Genomic DNA, 19280 nt, shown 5'->3' with positions numbered 1-19280 from the left:
ATGGGCTTTCTCTGTCTTTCTCTTTTTCCTATTTCTGCTGCACTCTTGCCGCTGCTCACCAGGTGGCAGTGGCAGACTTTGCGAAGGTCACCAACGGGCAGCATCTCCCAGCAGACATGATCATTTTATCGACCAGGTTAGCTCTCTGGAACGTATGTCAACTTGGGCTTCTGTTGAACTGAGGTTTTAAAGCACATTGTTTGTAATTTTAAAAAATCCAGTAAAGCACAGGATGAAACTCTACTTCCCCTTCCCTCACTTCATTTTATATTATTTAAAACACAAGGCCCAAAAGGTTGATGTACACTACGCTAATTTCAATAAGTATTAGCCAAATGAGAAGGAAGATTAGCATTTGCATTTTAATTGTCTCCCCCCCCCCATTTTTAGGGTGAAATTCTGCAGATTTCTGAACAATTTCCCATTCAGGCATTGACAAAGCCTAGTTCTATGACCTCTTCTCTTGGGCCATTCAGTAATAATGATAATGTTTATTAATTTGATTTTAACCTCTTGCTAACCAGCCTATTGAATATAAACATACATAAAATTAATAGTAGCCATTTAAAACATTGACATATTCCAACACATATTACAATAGTGAAATCATAGAACTGCAAATTTTCCACATTATTTTCTTCTGTTAAATGAGATACAGTGCATATGGATGTTTACAAAGCTAACATTTCCAACAAAAGATAATTTCTACATTATTTTTTGCCCAAATGGGTAGGTTCTTTCAGAAATGGGCACCATGCAAAGAAAACAAATATTTCCTAATCTTACTGGCTAATGGCACACTTCTAAATAGCATCAAAATTGAAAACTCTCCCTAATTGAAAGAATAACTAGCTTCCTTTAAAACTGTATTCCTGTTTGCCTTGTGTCACTTTAAAACTTTTCTTCTTCTAAGGCAGAGGTCCCCAACCTTTTGGACACCAGGGACCGGTTCCGTGGAGAGAGATGTTTTCTGTGGACCGGAGGATGTGTGGTTTTGTGTACTGCCTGCATCTCGTGGATGGGGTTTTGCTTGTTTGTGTGGCCCGGTTGCTGGCATGCCACGGCCTGGTACTGGTCCATGGACCGGAGGTTGGGGACCCCTGCTCTAAGGAAAACATTTGCTTCTCTATCATTTTCTCTGAATTTCCTTTATCTTGGTGGGTGCTTTTTAGTTCTTCTTCTTCTTCTTATGCCATATCCGTTATCGGACGTTGGCAATCCTGTTTTTATCAGCAGCCCCACGAAAAAGTGCTGCTGAATTTTGTCCAAACCAGTCCCTTAGATTTTGAAGCCACCATGTTCTTCTTTTGCCTGGACCTCGTTTGCCTTCAATCTTTCCCTGGAGGATTAAATGGAGTATGCCATATTTTTCTGGGTGTCTGTTTTAGTGGGGAATGTTATTGTTCCATGACCTTTTTAGGTCTTTCCTTAATAAGAAAATACAGCTGTTTGCCTACTCCAAATAGTCCAGCCATGAGGTGTGCAAGGGATTGTGCCCACTGATTTCTTCATGGGAATAAATTATTCTACTTTAAATTTTAAATGCTTTCTCTTTTTAAGATTCAAAAGTTTCTGAACTAGGCGCGCGTGCACACACACACACACACACACACAATACCTGTACACTTAATATCAAGGCAAAAAGCTTTGACTGCCAATATACATTTACTTAAACATTTCATGATAACAAATAAATAACAATAATTAAATTATGGGATATGCATAAAAAGTATAAGGTACCATTGCCTCTTTCCTAGGGTTGAGAGAGTCTGATAGGCCCAAGGTCACCTAGCTGACTTTGTACCCAATGCCAAACTAGAGCTCGCAGTCTCCTGGTTTCTACCTGGTGCCTTAACTGCTACACCCGACTGGATCTCCAACAATTCTCATCATCTATTATTCATTCGGGAATATAGATTTCATTATAGTTCAGTGTTCCTCCCTAGTCAAATTTTGACCTTTCTTTGTACACAAAGACCTTTCTTTGTAAGAGAAAGCTACACCCTTTCTTACTTATCAAGTGTATCTTCTGATGGTAATATAATATGAGAAGATGTAGAAATTTCCTCAGGAAAGTAATATTTATACCACAAACTTCTGGTCATGGTTAGTGCCGGATGTGAGCTATAGACGTTTGAAAGACGACAAAATGTTCATAGTGATCTACCTAATAAATTAAAACTGGAAATCCATATTTTTGCATTGTGAACTGATAACCAAGTGTCCCCTTCTTTTGAGAAAATGCAATTATTCTGTAATTTTACCAGAACTTTATAAAAGCCGGTTAGGGCTGAGTTGTTGAAATGACCAAACAACCAAAAAGTAATCTGTTAAATTTGATACAACTATTTTTTTAAATAAGGGGCTAGGGTAGACCCCTCCTCTAGCCCCCTCCACACAGCCTTGTGTTAAAAGCGTCAGGTGTGTTTTATTTAGTATGTTCCTTTATAAAAGGCCTCAGTTCACCAGAGTTTGCATGCGGTTGAAGTAGTGCTTTTTCTGATATACTACATTTTTAAAAAATATGTGCCTACTTAAAAAAAAGAAAATGTCTGATTATTTAAATACTTTTGGTAATAATAATAATAATTTGGGGGATAAAATCAGTAGTTGAATAAAATAAGGGTTCTGGAAAGCAAGTGTAAAATTATGATTCTGGAAAGCCGGTCATCTTTCTTTTTCAAGGTTGTTTTTAAAGATGATTGTTTTGTTACTTTTTTTACAGTGAACCTCAGGCAATGTGCTATATTGAAACATCTAATCTTGATGGAGAGACGAACCTTAAAATACGACAGGTAAAATTAAATTTTGTTTTGGTGTTTGAACGTGACGAAGTGATAACTTGGAAAATAGCTAGGGCTCTCTTGCAATATTAGCTGCATAATGTGATTGTAGATAGAGATCTGAACATTGCTTCTTCTTTTTTTCCCTTAAAGGGGCATCTAGACCAGTGTTTCTTACTCTTGGTGACTTGAAGTTGTGTGGATTTCAACTCACAGAATTCTCCAGCCAGCCTGGGGAATTCTGGGAGTTGCATTCCACACGTCTTCAAGTTGCTAAGATTGAGAAACGCTGATCTAGAGGTACTTGTTCATTTTAAGACAACAGAGCATGGGGCATATTGGGGAGTCATTCTAGAAGATCTTTGCAGGGTTGCAATTACAGAGCTGCTTTTGTTCTAGATCCACATTATTCAGAATTATGTATCTTGTCTGGGACCTTTGGGTTTTCTGAAAACTTTGTTCGTTGAGCATTGGCTTTTATTAAACTATAGTTTAGACAAGGGGTGGGGAACCTTGGCTCTTTTATGACTTGTGGACTTCAACTCCCAGAATTCCTGAGCCAGCATGGCTGGCTCAGGAATTCTGGGAGTTGAAGTCCACAAGTCATAAAAGAGCCAAGGTCCCCCACCCCTGGCTTAGACTGAGAATCTTTTTTGGCAGTGAGGGAAATCAGAATTAGTCTACATATTCTTCCTCTTTTCATAGGACCGTTTGTGGCTTGGGACACGGTATGTAGAGGCATTTTTAGGAGCTTTCAGAGAGTTTATCTCTAGCTCTCATTGAAAAGCAGAAACATTCTTATATTTTTACAGCAGGAACTTTCATCTGTTTTCATCTGCTTCATCTGGTTTCATCTGTTTCTTGCCAAGTAAATGGCAGGAAGGTCCAGCATGAGCAAAAATATCATTCTATTAGCCAGAATAGAATCAGGATGGAATGACTTCAGAGAAGCCAGAATATGAGCTCTGTATACTGGTGAGGATTCTGAAGTTCTGTGGGAGTTGGAAAGCTTCCTTTTTTTATCATCCTAGGTGGTCCATGCTGAGAGAAACTGGAAGTTGTAGGCTATAGGTTCCACTAGGAAGATATGTTCCTAATTTGTGAAAGAGAATAGATATTTTGTCAGATATATCTATGGCTTGGTTCTATACAGGGATTGATTCAGACTGCTAACCTCCAATCAAAAGAAGACTTGATGAAAATATCTGGGAAGATAGAGTGTGAAGGACCTAATAATCACCTCTATGATTTCACTGGAAATTTTCGCCTTGAAAATCAAAGGTATTCAGTTGATATGAAAGCAACTGATATTTCCCCCCCCCCCAAAAAAAAACATTTGCATGACCAGGCCTCTCTCAAAAGTAGCTGTATTCCCCTGTGCATGAAATCTGGTGATGGGGTGTGGCAAACAGTGTGAACAAGAAGACCGTTAATTGAATTCTTTATTAAATGGACATTATTTTCTATTAGAAAAACGTAAGATAAAACCCAGAGAAAGTTACGTCTTTGAATCCTAAGTGCTACATATATCCCTAGTGTTTGACAGAATGATGCCGAATGAATTGATTGAGTCAATATGAAATATTGATGATAACACTTTAAGACAGTCCAGAAACTTCAAATAGTACAAAATATGATGGGTAAAATATGATAGATCCTCTTAGGCCTTTTGCCTTGTACTTTAACTGCTTTCTGCTGTATTGATGGCATTTTATTTCTGTGGCATTTTTAGTATACTGCTTTTAATTTTTGATTTTGATTTAAGTTAATTTATTGTGTATTAGGGTTTTTTGTTGGTTTTATTGGCATTTTAATTGTATGTTACCATGAGAGGGTTTTTTTTTAATAGGCCATAAAGAAATTTTTGAAATGACAATATTTTAGCAGTAATGGCAGAAATAGATTTGATTGTGTGTTGCTGCCATTGGGGATGGGTGAGATGGGTTTTTTAAATGGATTTTTATTATATGGTGGATTTTTAAAATTTTGTAAGCTGTCCGGCGCCATCTATATAGAGTTAACCTATATTTGTATAGCCACTTGGGTGGCCATATAAATTTGTATAATAAATAAAATAAATAGCTACAACTTCATTTACTGCTTGCTCTAATGAGTATATTTAGAAAATCTATATTTTGTTTTTTATTATGCTGTAAACTTCTAGCTTACTTTTTTTCTTCTTTATCATCAGTCCAGTTCCAATTGGACCTGATCAGATTTTACTAAGAGGTGCACAACTAAGGAACACTCAGTGGGTTTTAGGAATAGTTGTCTATACAGGACATGACACAAAACTTATGCAGGTAAGTATCTCTTGATCTATTTGTAAGTCTTAACATGTTTCTGTTGGGAAGTCCAGCAGTGATTTCAAGTATATTTCTGTTGTTTAATTATTTGGGTATTTTAAGACTTAGATCCTACTTTTTTGCCTATGTAGCATCTAAGGCTAATGAAAATAAAAAAATAAAACATACCATAAACAATAAAAATGTCATGGAAACAATAAATATCAGTGTTAAAATCAACTCAAACTGATCAGATCTGGCTTAAGAGAAATAGCTTGACTTCTTTTTCTAAATCAGAAAACATGTAAATAAGCCTTGAGGGAATGCACTCCAGCGTTTGAAGGAACATTGATGTCAGAATGTGACATCATTTCTAACAGGACATTGCCTACGTATGCTAACATATGCATAAATTTATACCAAGACAGTGAGAGAATGAAGTTCTCAATCATGTAGGATTTTCCAAGTTAAAACCAACATTTGAAATTATGCCTTGAAAAATGGTAACATTAGGCATAATAATTTCTGGCATTCTGCATCAGTTGGCACATTTATTGTAAATCTTGCATGTTTGTTTGTCTTTTAGACTGAGCTGTAGTAGTTGTGATTATAATAGTGCAGAAGTTTGTAGAAATTAGAAGATTGCAGTGTTTAACTTTTTGGAGAAAATGCAACTATATTTGCACAGAGTGCATGTACTGTATGTATGTGCACACAGAGCTATAGAAAGGTAGTCTTAATAGATTGGCTAGTAAATGGCAAGCTATAGTTAAAATGTTAAAATAATTAGGGACTGGTATCCAATTACAGCAAGGTCCTTATGCTTCTTTAAGGGAGATTCTGCCCATTCAGCTACTCCTTACAGACTGCTATTCATCAGGGATGTACAGTATAATCACTCTCAGCTCATGAACTGTATTCCAGAAGAAGCTTAATTGGTAAATCTGCTGTCCACATTGGCACAATACATAGTGAACCACAAACAGGTTGACTCTGCAGTACAAGCTAAGCAATAAAAAACAAACCTAGATTGGCAGTTGTGGAAATGCAACCAGAAGGTCTGGTTAAGTGTGTTGTGTAAACACAGCTAATCATCTCTCTCTTGGTATGTCTGTTTCAACTTTACCCAGTTTGATGCTATCCAAATGTGTTGAACTATCTGGTACAACACACTTCTCACTGGATTGGAGAAGGCTGGGCTACTAGTGCAAAGCAGGTGGCATTCTGTGTTTTAAATTGATAGCTATTATAGAAGGAAAGGATAAAGAGAAACTCTGCTTCGGTTTTTAATAATGGATGTGAGACTTTCATAATGTCTGGCTGTAATTTCATCTTGTTTTTATTATTCCTTTTGTGAGCACAATTAATCATTGCAATTTTGTGGCTGATCCTTTTCAGAATTCAACCAAAGCTCCACTGAAGAGAACAAATGTAGAAAAAGTTACCAATATGCAGATTCTCATTTTGTTTTGCATCCTTCTCGTCATGGCTTTAGTGAGTTCTGTGGGTGCCTTACTGTGGAACAGAACACATGGAGAAGTCATTTGGTACTTTGATTCCAATGGTGAGCAAAGTCTGGATGTACATAAATATGCTCTTATCTTGAAACCAAAAACATCATTTTCAACTTAAGAAAGTGAAGATTCTTCAAAATGATGCACCTACAAAAAGTACCTGAAGTTTAGTGCAAACCAGTTGCCTTACTTTCCCAAACATGTGAATGGTAAACACGATCTGGATCTCCAAGACCCTATTCATTTACAATTTGGTGTATTGCATCCCTCTTATTGTTCTGTGTTTTTAGCCCGAAAGAACTAGCTATGGATTTGTGCCAAAGAAAAACACTTGCACTCATTGTGTTGGTTGTCTAATTTGATCAGAGTGTAAAGTTACATGTGCAGTCAGAGCAGAGCAGAGTTGAGTTTGATTTCCTTTTGGCATAATACTGGTTTATCTTCTCATATGAAATGTAGTAGGGATATTGCATAGAAGAGGCCTGAAACATGATAGCCCTTACTTGATTTAAGAAAAAATAGAAAAGAATGAGTGTTTCAGAGCGGATATAGCTTCAGCCAGCATACAAGCAGTTTTCCAGTTTTCAATTAGTTGGAAAGAACTAACAAAACTCACTAACAAAATAAAACAGAGGCCCCGGTTGGTACTTTTAATGCTTTCAGAAAATGTCTACCATGTGGGGAGCAACTATCCTATTTTCAAAATGGCTGTCAGAAGGGTGTGGCTTTCATGAAAGTGTGCACAGTACTAACAGACTGTCCCAACCAGTAAGTCAATGTTGACTCCTGACAATTGTCTGGACAAGTCCCTATAGTTTTCTTGGAAAGATTTCAGAAGTAGCTTACTATTGCTTCCTTTTTGGGGCTGAGCGAGAGCAACTGGCCCAAAATACCCAGTTGCCTTTGTGTTAAGGTAGGACTAGAAATCACAGTCTCCCAGTTTCTAGCCTGTTGCCTTAATCACCACACCAAGCTGGCTCTCAGTGGATATGAACTTGTCATAAAACAGTTTCCAAAACAGGCAGACTATAATTGTACCCTGCCACATATTCGTGTTTTCTCCTCCTCACTGATTACCAACCCCCAGAAAACTTGCTTCCTTTTCCTTGATAGGAGGAACTTACTTACACATGCTCCCCAAGTGTGTGACTGCAGTCATTCATCTTTTTTATGAGAATGTTGATTGAACCTATGTGGGCTTCAAGGGCAGTTTTGGAAAAAAAAATTCTGAAAGCTTATGCTTTATTTTGCAGCATGCCAGCTTTCTTATGGGTGAGAAGCTGGGATGTACATTAAGATACTAAACAAATAATATGCCATAAAGACATTTAAAAAGTCAGGATGGATGGGTGGGTGGTATTTTGAGCTGATCCTTATTCAGGGAATGCAAATAACTACTCTGTGAGTTCAGTAAGTAGGTAGCTAAGATTATTTATTTAAAAAATTTGTATTGCTGTCTATCTTAAGTTACCGTGGGTGCTTACAAAACCCATGAAATCAACAAATAAATAATAAAACAATAAACTATACAATTATAGAGGTCAGTCTCACTTAAAAGATTAGTGTATCTTCCACTGTATTTCCTTAGCAAATGTTTTCTTGATGTCTATTAGAAATGTTTGGGGAATTTCAATACGTGAAGAGGATCACATGGTAAAATCCATTCTTAGAGCATTTAGTCTTTATTTAGTTCTTTCTAATTTTAATTATTTTTATATTTACTTATATGTATTGTTTATCATTTTATAAGCTGCTTCAATAATGAGATGGGTGACATATACATTTGATAAATAAATTCCACATTGTCTTTGTATAGACAGAAATCACCTCCCAAAGGCAATTAAATGCACAATGGTAGAGAAGAAGGTGCCTGTATTTCACAAATGCTGCAAAGTGGGCTAAAATGCACAAACAATGAAGCCTATAAGCCAGGGGTAGCAAACTGGTGACCTGCGGGCCAGATGCGTCATGTACAGGCCATGCCCACCTCGGCAAAAAATGTCACAATATGTCATGACATGTCACATGACGTGATCGAGTTTGACACCCGTGCTATAAGCTATGCATTCAAACAGTATAGAATTTATTTCATTTATTTGACTTAGGCATAGTCAACTCTGACTGGCTCAAGCATAAAAAACAAAACAATATGCAGATAATAACACATAATAAAAATAAGCAAGATTCCATCCACAAAAAACATAGTTGATGGTTATGCAAGTCAGCCTTTCAAGTTTAGCTTTTGTTCAAAAAAGTATTGTGATTATTTACTTTAGATCACATAGGAACCCAGAATTAGCAGCAGCAGACTGAGAGGAATACCTTCCCTTTTGGCATTATTGAAATTTACTTCTGTGAGAAAGGGATCTAGCCCCATCAGTTACTATTAGCCACTCAGCAACATTGCTATGGTGGCTGCCCATGAAAACTGTCTGTGAATTCTGATCAATGCAAAATGTCTAATGATCTGCTGTCTAATGATTATATCACATACAGCTGGGGAAAAAATGACTGTCCCTTGTTTTTCAGGCTTAATTTAAGGTATTAATCTTAAGCGTTAAAGCCACAGTGGCTTTGGCCTGCCATTTGAGCATCCACCATTTCCATTCCATGGTCATGAAGAATGGCAAGAGAGGCCCTTTTCAAGATGCTCCTGCTTGTTGGATATGGGGGAGGGGGGGAAGGATTATTTTTTTTCTGCAGCCCCTTATGTGAAGCACAGGAAAAGCATTTGTCTGTCTTTAGTCGGGATGATAACAAGCAGCTCTGTTTTAGTTGGCTTTCTGAATTGTTTTAACACTCATTTTCCTTTTTTATTGTTTACATTTTTTTTTTCATGATTTTATTCTCTGTTTGAATGTTTTGTTGAAACGTTGGAGCCATTGACTGCCTTTTCAAGGGAAAGAAGTGGATACAAACCCAGTTTAAATAAGTTATTCAGAGTAGTCTATGGACTTTCACAGTACCTCCACCCTTGTCTATCTCTTGCTATTGACAAAGGGGCAATATATCTTCTCTCCTTTCCCTCAGTGATTTCTTGGCTTTCTATCCTGGTCCTTGGCCAGCTTCCCTCAGATTTAACACAAAGGAGTTAGCAGGTCTTAAATGCCAATATGTGGACAAAAAATCCACACAAAATGATTTGCAGCTCTTCCCGATTATATTTCATGGTGAGACTGAATAGCGTATGGTAAGCTTTTGTGATGCAGACAATAGGAATAAATGAATACCTTTTCTGTGATGAGACAAAATGTCTTACTGGTTGTGATAGGTTCTGTTCATTGTATGCTCTGCTTGTCATCTCTTGTTTCAGGTCAGTCACTCTTTGTCTGGATGCAATCACTTTGGGAAAAAAAGACAGTGGGTCTCATAAGCTATAGAGCTGCTGCTAGCTGGGCTAGCTTCAATAAGTGTAATGTTCATAACATAACATCATAACAGGGCCTAGCTGCTCTTTTTTTTCTTCTGGGTAAGAAAACATCTGCCAAAATTAGACCAAAGCAAAAAAAAAAAGAGGAGAAGGGAGTTAAGGACAATATATTTCTTAAATATAGAAGATAGATGGATTTAAAGGAGGCAAACAAGCAACTTCATGAAAAGAGATCAAAGGAAATCAAACTGCCATATTTGCTTTGCAACTATACATGCATGACCAAAGTGATAGATCTGGTAACATCTGCAGTTCCCACCTGCAGTTGATCTAACCAAAATCCAGCTAGTCTAATGTTGTGCTTAATGAAAGAACCTACTGTATAGTATGTCCTTTAACTGAAATTCATTCTCCCACCACAGCTTCTCAGCATCTGATATTGGTTACTTCTGATTGTGAAGGAAACTTAGGCCACGGTGGCTAATAGTAATCTGAGCCTCGGTACATTGGTTTAAACTCCTTTTAAATTGGCATCCCATTGTGAATTCTGCAATGTAACTCTGTGTTGTGTGAAAAAGTTATTTCTTTTGCCTTAAATCTCTCACCCCTTCTGGGTATATGGGGGGGGGGTATGGAATGGGGGACAAAGCTTTGCCTATTAGCTTTGTGCCAGTTATAAACCTATAGACATCATCATTTTTTGTGCTAAGAACATTGAGCTACAAGCATACTTCAGAGTTCTTGGACTACAGCTAAAGTCTCTGCATCTTTCCATAAACCTATACACTTCTTTTTTATTTGGAATTAGACAAATTATCCTCCCCAGCTTCTCTCCTTGTTTCATGTCCTACATTTTCTCACTCTGGATAGTAAAATTAAACCACCTTAAAAAGGCATTTTGTGAGTTGGAAAATACTAAACAACCCACAAAATTCCTCAGATTGTGTCATCATCTGCAGATAACCATAGGTGGCCAAACTTCATAAAACAGACTAGTGGCCTGCATGTAATTTTGCAACCTTTTGCATGGAGCAGAATAACAGAGTTGGAAGGGACCTTGGAGGTCTTCTAGTCCAACCCCCTGCTCAAGCAGGAGACCTGATACCATTTCAGACAAATGTTTTTTGAAGCTTTTGAAGCTGCAAGCATCTGTGCTGAATGCTGAAAATCTCTGGAGAGATTGGTATTGTTTGAGTGCCATTGGTAGTGGTGAAGTATCTTCTCTGATATGTTCACTGAATAATCTTGATTGGAGTGATATTGGTTTATCTTTTGAGTGAAAAATGGTTATAAGGATGGGTACCTTTTTTTTAAACAAAGAAAATTGTTTCAAGACATCCTTTATATAAAGAACCATTTGCCCTGTGTTTGGTTCAAAATGGGAAAACAACACAAGCTTTATAATTCTCCATCAGTACCTGGGCAACTGACTGAGTAGTAGAGGCTTTCCTTACTATTCAGATTACAGTAATTCTTTCCAAATACAGTATGCATTAATAATATTTTATTTCACTTTTCTACTTAAAAGCACCCAAAGCATCAACTTACATATAAAAGCACCCAAGCATATTATGTCCCTTTGGGTGTGTAATTGGCCACCTTAAAAGAATGGATTAGCATTTCAAAACACTCTCATCATTCTTCCCCTTTCAAATCTCTACACATAGTAGTGTTTGTTGGTTAATACAACTTCCTAATGTTGGTACAAACTCTAATTTTTACAGTGCCACTGTTCTCTCTGAGGTTAATTTTGGCTTTCTCTGCTCCCCTCCCCCAAATACCTTTGGACCTGTTTTCAAAGTATTTTAGAAGTCCACTGCCTTATATTGTGTCAACATGAACACAATTGAATCTCAGGATAAATTGAATCAGAAATGAGATATACACTCCAGATTGTCCCATTTTAGTTGTCATCTTGGTTTATCTGGTATTTCAAGTAATTGATAGGATGTTCAGTCCAGCCCTGACTGCAATATGCAAATATTAGACATAAGTATTTTACTGTTTTTGGATCTTAGCAGCAATGTATTAAAAAGCTTAACATGAAATTGTTAAATCATATTCATAATGCAAGGTCAATAGTGAAAGCTTTGTCATTTCAGAAATCTTGTTTCTTAATGTTATTTTTTTTACATGAATTGATAGCACAGTTTCCCAATCTGTGTGTCCCACTTCTTTGGGAATTACACAATCATATGTTGAACTTGATCAAGTGTGTAGTCAATATATCTTCTCTTTCTCTAACTCTTTCCTCTGCCTGTGCTGTTTTGGCCCACAGAAGTCCTATCCACCAATTTTGGATATAATCTGCTCACCTTTATAATCTTGTACAACAACCTCATTCCCATCAGTCTACTGGTGACTCTGGAAGTTGTGAAGTTTACTCAGGCTCTTTTTATAAATTGGGTATGTACAATTAAATGCAATTTAATTTAACAGCACAACAATGAGAGACAAATATTAAGTTATTAGGCTTTTAATAGTAGTAACATTTGTAAAAATGTGGCACTTATATCTTCCTATCCATTGTAATTCTTCAATTGCAAGGAGAGCCTGAAGTAGAATTTTTTATATGTAAAAATAAGTACAATTTTCTGAGTTAATAATGAAGCTCCTCATATGCAAAATAGATACAGATTTCTGGGGCAGGCAACTTTCTGTCTCTCCTGATAATTATAATTTACTGGACCAGGTTGCAACTGGTCAAAATACGCAGAAATTACACATAGGTGGTTCCAATATTGGTTGAAATAACCAAGCAATAATAGTCATTTACATGTTGTGTAAGAATCAAATGTGTCATTTGACCCATCACACTTTGTAGTTCAGTTTGGTGTCGGGAAGTAATGTCTTGGTTTCAGGAATCTTGATTGAAAGAGATTTCAGTATTTTCTACTTTCTAATCAAAGATACGCTGAGTACCAGCTGTACCATCTTGGTATTCCCTTTGTTCACTTACTGTATTTTTGTACCAATTATTCTCTTATGCTTCTTTGTTCACTCTTTTTTCTTCTAAAATGACTAAGTTTAAAAATAATAAAAACTAGTACATATAAACAGAACAATATAAAACTAGCATACAATGAATAAGGGTTATTTTTTTTGCTTCTTTTCAGGACATAGATATGTATTATACTGAAACTGATACACCTGCAATGGCCAGAACTTCAAATCTTAATGAGGAACTTGGCCAGGTAAGGATATGGGATGGCACTATAACAAAAAGAAACTGTTCATTCCATATATTAAATCTGCGAATCAGTTTGAGATGAATTTGCAGGCATCTGATTTTTAATGGCAATCTGTAAGATGATCCAGCCACAACCTATAATCAAGAGTGGGAAAATCTGTGGTTCTCCAGTTCCCATTGGACTAAATTTTTCATTAATTCATTTTATTGGGCCATGCCAGTTATGTGGTTAAGCTATACATAGTACCCCTCATCACATATTTTGGTAGGCACTCAGCTAATGAGAACTGGGTTTGTTTTCAGGTAGCTTAGTAAATTAGTGAAATTACTGACTATAAAATGTTAATTGGATTTAAGCCTACCTAAGATTCTTTATACAGGAAGCTTACTACTAATTTGAATAAGACCTACTCATTCATGTGGCATTTTTCAGGGAATCTATTTTATATGATTTCTTATACCAGTTATTTTAATTCATTTCACAAAAATAATATATTTACGTTTTATTTTTATCTTCAAAATTCAAGTTTGTGAACACAGAAAGACAAAAACAGACTGAATAATTGATTCAGCTTTAATTCTCACAGAATTCCTGTGAGACAAAAACTTCTGGAGATTCATTTTAAAACCTGGGTCTTTCGTGACTCTCATTCAGTAACCTAACAAGAGAGTCTTGTTCTTATCCGTTAGACCGTATATTTAGTTCAAAATCTATGTATCATCCTGCCTCTGGTGCTGTACAGTTGTATACTGAGCTCTTGGCTAAGATAAATTGCTGTACATTTTGCAATAGATTGCTTAAGTGCACATTTAGTTGAAGAACTAGACACTAAGCCTTTCCCAACGTGTATTTGGAATGTATTGATATGTATTGATAGACATTTTCCAGGATCGGCCAATCTGGTCACCGTGGCAGGGAATTATGGGATTTGGATACTTGACAGATCGGAAACACCTGTTTGGGAAAGAGTGTGTTAAACAGTACTTAAATCAATCAGGCCTCATTGTATGTTTGTCCATTTATCTCAGGGCTCCATTGAACACTTTGAGAATACACTTTAGAACTGCTTTAATTTCCAGTATTTTCAAAGATTCTCTATTTTGTTTTATTCATAATAGTATATATCATTTCTCTCCTAGGTTAAGTATCTGTTCTCTGATAAAACAGGCACCTTAACATGCAATATTATGAATTTTAAGAAATGTAGTATTGCTGGAGTAACATATGGGTATGTACCACTTGTAAGCTTAAGGAGTCATTTTCATTATATTGATATTATCTTACATTGCTTGTGTAACTCTATAATTTTCTAGTGGTTTTAATTTTACTTACAACATTGTTAATTTTGGAAATAAAAGACCAACAATTTCATAGCTTAAAGTAGCAAAATCTACCCACCCCCAGCAAAGAACAATAAGATGGACACAAACTGAGGTAGCTCACCATTTGCTAAAATTAGGATGTCTAATTGCCTCAGAGGTTCCAAAATTGTCAACCTGGATGTATTATTAGGTGGAGATACAAACATAGAATACAGTTTGAAGCAATATAATGTATATAAAATTTGATGGCATAGGATTGCTTTTCTTTTGTTAGATGTGCAAAGATAGGCAACAGAGACTATTTTGATCATGTTAATACAATAGGTTAACACCTGCCTTTATGGCAGTGGTTCTCAACCTGTGGGTCGGGACCCCATTTGGGGTCGATCGACCATTTCACGGGGGTCGCCAAGCAAGGCTGTCCGCCATTTTTTTTGTCTGCCATTTTTGTTGTCCGCCATTTTCCCCCCTTTTCCGGCGGGTACCTTACCTCCCTTGGGCTGGGCCAGCTGGTGGTCAGCCTGCTCCATCTCTGCCGCTTGCCAGCTACGCCTCGGCCGACGCAGGGGGCAGAACCACGCATGTGTGGCGCTCCCAGTCAGGGAAAGTCCTCGACTTACAACTGGTTGGGTAGTCCTCGACTTACAACTAGTTTAGTCCTCGACTTATGACCGGTTTAGTCCTCGACTTACAACCGGTTGGGGTCGCGGCATTAAAAAGGTTGAGAACCACTGCTTTATGGTTTTCTAAATTAATCAATTTGAGTCCACATGATACGCAAAACTGAAATGTACCACTAGGTTTGTAGGCATACTGTGACACTGCATAGTCATAGGGTCACGTTTTTAGCTAATGTATTGTGCACCAGATAGAGAGTTGATGTTACTCCTGCATTTTCAGAATCTTAACTCCCCTCAATTCTCCTGGATGTATTTTAAGTAGTCCTCAAGCTACAGCGAATGTTTAGTGAACATTCAAAATCACAAGGGTGCTTGAAAAAAGTGACCTCCAACTTGGTCCTTGCACTTTTGACCATCACAGTATTCCCCGGGGACATGTAATGATGATTTGGGCACTTGGTAACCATCACTCATGCATGATGGTTGCAGTATCCCATGGTCACACGATCACCATTTGCAATGTCCTAGCCAGCTTCCAACAAGCAAAATTAATGGAAGTCACAAGTCATGGTTACATGATATCTTGCTTAATGACCACCATGATTCACTTAATGACCCATCAGGTGTGATGCCTAATTTAATGACCACATTGCTTAATGATGAATTTCCCAATCTTTATTGTGGTCATAAGTCAAGGACTATCTATGTTGTGGCTGCAATTCTGAGCAGACATTTTAGGAAAGAAGTCCCATTAAGTGTAGCCAGTAAGCACAGAATTGTAACGTTAGTCCAATTTCTAGGCAGCAGGAAAGATTTGATTCTATATAGAACGTTGTATGCAGTCCCCACAATTGATCCACTTGCATTTGCATGGAAGAAGCATCTTTGGAGAGTGATTATAATTGTCTTATAATCAGGATAGACATACTATCAGTTGTATTTCATTTTCCCCCCCTGTTTAGTCACTTCCCAGAACTGGCAAGAGAATGTTCGTCAGAAGATTTCAGGTAAATAAATATTTGGTACTAGTAAAGTGTAATTCTTGTAATTGTAGGCCTGTAGGATGGCTCAGGATTAGGCACTTTGGGGAGACACACTGCTCTTGGGGGCTTTTGGAGGTTGAACAATAGGAAAACATACCGCACATACAGGAGGAGCCTTGGAGAAAAAAGAGGACTTGTGTTCCTTTATGATATCCTCCCCTGGCTGAAGGACTTCTGACGTGTTAAATTTCAATTCTCAGAATCCCCCATCCTGGCTAAGAGAGTGAGTTGGGTGGCCGTATAAATTTTCTTAATAAAATGAATAAAATAAAAATAGAGGTTTGAGTTCATCCTAACTGGAAAGCAGTAGATAAATAAACAGATATACGCAATGAAACATGCCGTGGAGTGAAATAGGATATAACTCTGAAAACAAAGGACTCTGTCAATAGGAAAGCTTGATTGTCATTGAAAATACTCTTCTGATAAAAAGCAGATAAATGTATCTGGTATTTGATTATTAGACTGATCATTTACAATGCCATAATATATGTATTTAATAGAAATGCACCTGTTCAGGAATCTTATCACTTTTTTTATTATATTCTTAGCCAGCTTCCACCTCCTACTAGTGAATCTTGTGAATTTGATGATCCAAGGCTACTGCAGAACATAGAGACTGATCATGTAAGGCCTTTCTTCAGAATTTTCCCATGAATTATTGCTAGAATCTTTATTGCAGTCATTGACCCGTTCATAAAACATTTGGATATGAATTATTCATTTGTGGCCTCAATATTCTTCCTCTGTGATCTAGATCACATCACACATCATATCGCATAGTTCCCCCTAGTGTGATATATACTAACTAGAATCATGGGTTAACTTGTGGTTAATCAAAAGTACTTTTATCACAACTACACTCTTAGTTAACAATAGCTCAGTTTACCTTGGCCGTGGCCTTTGTGTCTTCTACGTTGAAGTAATGCTATTAGCTTCACCTTCTGGTCTCCAGACCTAGAAACAAGAATCAGAATGGCTACAAATAGTGCTTCTCTGGCTGCAGTAATGGTATTTTTCCATGCTCCTTTGTTTTCACTTTCCTAAGTGCGCAGGGAAATGAAATTAAAAAAAATCAAGAAAGTGGGGATAGGTTCAGATGCAAATATGACGGGGATTCTGGCTGATAGAGATGGTGACCAGAAAGTGATGTGCTATATAATCTGATGCCCTCTCTGGGTGTAAGTACTGTAGCTATGATTTGCCTTAAGCCAGGCTTAGTGTCTTGTACTAAATGTGCTTATTGGGTAGCTTAGAGAGAAACCATGTGACCCATCCCTTTTGGGGGATTATTTCCATATGAGTGAATCTTCCATCCATCCCTCTTTCCAGGGCTGGTATTTACAGATAACTCTGAGATAATGGCTTAAACCATTTGGTTTTATATTCAGCAGTAAAATAAATAGAGCATCACTGCTGATTGTCCATCAAAGGGTGAATAGCAGCTTTGTAGAAGAGCTGACGTGATAAAATTGTCCTCATTGTTCTCAGAAAATTGGATGATGGAATCTATTGTAAATTGTGAACATAGACAAAAACAAACTAAATAATTGATTTAACTGTAATGCAGGAAAATTATGGGATGTCTCTCCAGGCCCGGCTTTGCTGGGAAAAGTAGATTGCTTTGTGTTAGCAGACCAAGCTTGGGCTGAGGGCATGTATCAGGAGGATAAATGATATTCTTGTCATATGAACAATGAAGGCAAGACAAGGCAAGAAACAAAGAGGACGATTGATCTCACCTGGCAAAGCTCTTCTTACCTTCTTACCTTAGATAATTACATTATACAGCTTATTGGTTTTTTACTTGGCTGAAATCCAATAAGCTATATAACATAATTATCATTTTGAAAAATAACAGAGGTGAAGTAGCATCCAGCCACTTTATTTGCTCTCTGTCTCTAACAGCAAATTGAAGTTTTTTTTCACAGTGTCACAGGTCACATTCATTGGACTAACATGGCCCTTGCATTTCAGCCCACAGCTATGCACATCAAAGAATTCCTCACTTTGCTGGCTGTGTGTCACACCGTCGTTCCAGAAAGACACGAAAACACAATCATCTACCAGGCCTCCTCTCCAGGTTAGTTGCTGACTCTTTTGTTGAAACAAAGAGCCATTGAAAAGGGACTGGGGAAATCTAGGGCACAAGACAGATTGTATTGAATTTATATTTACTGTACCCACATTCATGCATATATTCTCTAGAGCAGGAGTATCCAACCTTGGCAACTTTAAGATTTGTGGACTTCAATTCTCAAAATTCCCCAGCCAGCATGGGCAGGCAATTCTGAGAGTTGCCATCCACAAGTCTTAAAGTTGCCAAGAGTTATGATTTAGAGTTATTAGAATGGAGACCAGGAACTTCCTGCAGTCTAATATTAGGAATAAGAACATTGTGGTCAATGCAGGTAGAGATTAACATGATATTCTTTATAGCTAAAGCTGCAGGCCTATGTTTGCTTTCCTGGACATTGTCCAGTTATGTGGCAACATGAGAATTACACAGGAGGCAAGACAAGTACACTAAAAAATAGGACTGAGAAATAGATAGTTCCAAGTGACTCCTTCTATTGAACTTGGTCCTCCATCCCCCAAAAAGAAACTACACTAATTTTTGTCTGGAGAGATTTCACATTTGTTGGAAAGAGGTAGATGTTGATGTTGATGATGTTGATAGTGATGATGATGATGATCATCATCATCATCATGCTCATCATCATCATCATCATGTTCATCATCATCATCATCATCTTTCTGTTTGGAATTTAACTGATGTTGAAAGAATTCATTTTTTATTTGATAGTTTTGGGCTATTTTAATGTATTGTCTATTTTGCTTAGAGTTGCTAAGTGTGATGATTGGAGCAGTACAGAAATGTTTTTAAAAATAAATAAATCAGGTAGACTGTATATTGGAATATTTCCACCATTTCTGAAACAAAGGACGGGTTAGCAACGGGTGGAAGCTAACCAAAGAGAGAAGCAACCTAGAACTAAGGAGAAACTTCCTGACGGTTAGAACAATTAACCAGTGGAACAACCTGCCTCCAGAAGCGGTGAATGCTCCAACACTGGAAGTTTTTAAGAAGAAACTGGACAGCCATTTGTCCGAAATGGTATAGGGTTTCCTGCCTGAGCAGGGGGTTGGAC

At 37.3% G+C, this 19280-nt stretch overlaps 1 protein-coding gene across 1 annotated transcript in view; it reads left to right on the top strand.

The window, feature by feature from the left end:
- The window catches only part of ATP8A2 (ATPase phospholipid transporting 8A2), a 339208-nt gene that overhangs the window by 77148 nt on the left and 242780 nt on the right, over positions 1-19280 (top strand). The window contains exons 7-17 of the mRNA XM_015817039.2: positions 63-136; positions 2726-2795; positions 3937-4064; positions 4975-5086; positions 6467-6632; positions 12231-12358; positions 13069-13146; positions 14283-14371; positions 16048-16092; positions 16680-16755; positions 18106-18211. Coding sequence (XP_015672525.2) covers positions 63-136; positions 2726-2795; positions 3937-4064; positions 4975-5086; positions 6467-6632; positions 12231-12358; positions 13069-13146; positions 14283-14371; positions 16048-16092; positions 16680-16755; positions 18106-18211 — 1072 coding nt within the window. The remainder of the gene's footprint in view (positions 1-62; positions 137-2725; positions 2796-3936; positions 4065-4974; positions 5087-6466; positions 6633-12230; positions 12359-13068; positions 13147-14282; positions 14372-16047; positions 16093-16679; positions 16756-18105; positions 18212-19280) is intronic.

This window comes from Protobothrops mucrosquamatus, unplaced genomic scaffold (assembly GCF_001527695.2).
Source record: "Protobothrops mucrosquamatus isolate PMUCROS unplaced genomic scaffold, P.Mucros_1.0 scaffold549, whole genome shotgun sequence".
Lineage (NCBI taxonomy): Eukaryota > Metazoa > Chordata > Lepidosauria > Squamata > Viperidae > Protobothrops > Protobothrops mucrosquamatus.
Note: the sequence above shows the minus strand (reverse complement) of the source record. Positions and strands in the feature narration are given on the sequence as shown.